This window comes from Carlito syrichta, unplaced genomic scaffold, assembly GCF_000164805.1.
Source record: "Carlito syrichta isolate Samal-C Ts95f unplaced genomic scaffold, Tarsius_syrichta-2.0.1 Scaffold303084, whole genome shotgun sequence".
NCBI classification, from domain to species: Eukaryota; Metazoa; Chordata; class Mammalia; order Primates; family Tarsiidae; genus Carlito; species Carlito syrichta.
In genome coordinates, this window is record NW_007247180.1 from 202,047 (window position 1) to 203,135 (window position 1,089).

Below are 1,089 nucleotides of genomic sequence, written 5' to 3' on the forward strand. Positions count from 1 at the left end.
GAAAAGTAGGGAATGAATGGGATGGGGAGGAGAATTTCTTCCATGCTTTTCTGAATCTCTCAAGAAAAATGTTTCGTATTTTGTTTCCTGTCCTTCATTCTCTTTCAAACTGGGAAATTTTAGAGGCAGAAAAGACCTTAGAGTCAACCCCAGTACAGATGGGAAACCAAGACCCAGAGGGAGGTTGTGACTTTCTCCCATACATAAATTAGTAAATCAGTAGCAGGGCTGAGACCAGACCCAAGTCACTGACTCCAAAGAATGCTCCTCTCTTGGGTGACTTTCCTCAGTGCTTCTTCCCCAGGCAGGCTCATGAGTTAGCAGAGCTCAGAAAGTTTCTTGTGTCCCTGCGTGTTGCTGGGTCACAGGGATCCATATCTTATCCAGAAACTTCTGCATTTTGGATTCCTTTTCAGGTTCTGTGGGCACAGGCAAGCAATGGAATGTCCGGCCTGGGCATGCAAAGAGGAGCGTGAGAGAACCAGCCCATCTCTCCGCCTGGGTTCCAGACCCTCCTTAAACACCAGCCAGGGAGCCCCAGCCAGGATTGGTATTCTAGCGATCAGGGCCAAGCCAGACATCGCCTGGTGTCGGTCACAGCAGGAGGATGCACGCGCTGCTAAAGCCGGAAAGCAGGATTTATGCCGCAAGTCCAGGACGTCAATTTCAGCCACAGGGTCAGATTTGCATAGCCCCGGAGGTCACTAATGGCAAAGGCATAAATGGGACCAAGGGGATCCAGCACAGCTGTTGCCCACAGGACCGGAGGAGGGGCACTGGCTGCGGCTTCGAAGTGACAGCAGGCCTTCTGGGATGGAGGCCGCAGGGCAGAAGGAAGGCGATCAAAGGAGCCTTAGACCTAGAACTGGGTCAAAGCCGAAGGGTAAGAAAAAGGAGAAGCAGGGCTCTGCACAGATCACTCCAAGCCGCACAGGAGAAAAGACTTTAATGTCTGACTTTGTTTCCGACCCCACCGAAGTGCCATCAATCAGCGACGTACAAGGAGGGGCTTGAGAGGTACGAAGTCACGAGGCAGACAACGCCCCCGACTGCCTCCAGGGGGCGCACACCCTCGCTCCGCCCCGCGGA

The 1,089-nt window shown here is 53.2% G+C and overlaps 1 protein-coding gene across 1 annotated transcript in view; it reads right to left on the reverse strand.

The window, feature by feature from the left end:
• Window positions 1-619: 619 nt before the first annotated feature.
• The window catches only part of ADRA1B (adrenoceptor alpha 1B), a 53,490-nt gene continuing 53,020 nt past the window's right edge, over window positions 620-1,089 (reverse strand). The window contains exon 3 of the mRNA XM_008057637.2: window positions 620-747. Coding sequence (XP_008055828.1) covers window positions 620-747 — 128 coding nt within the window. The remainder of the gene's footprint in view (window positions 748-1,089) is intronic.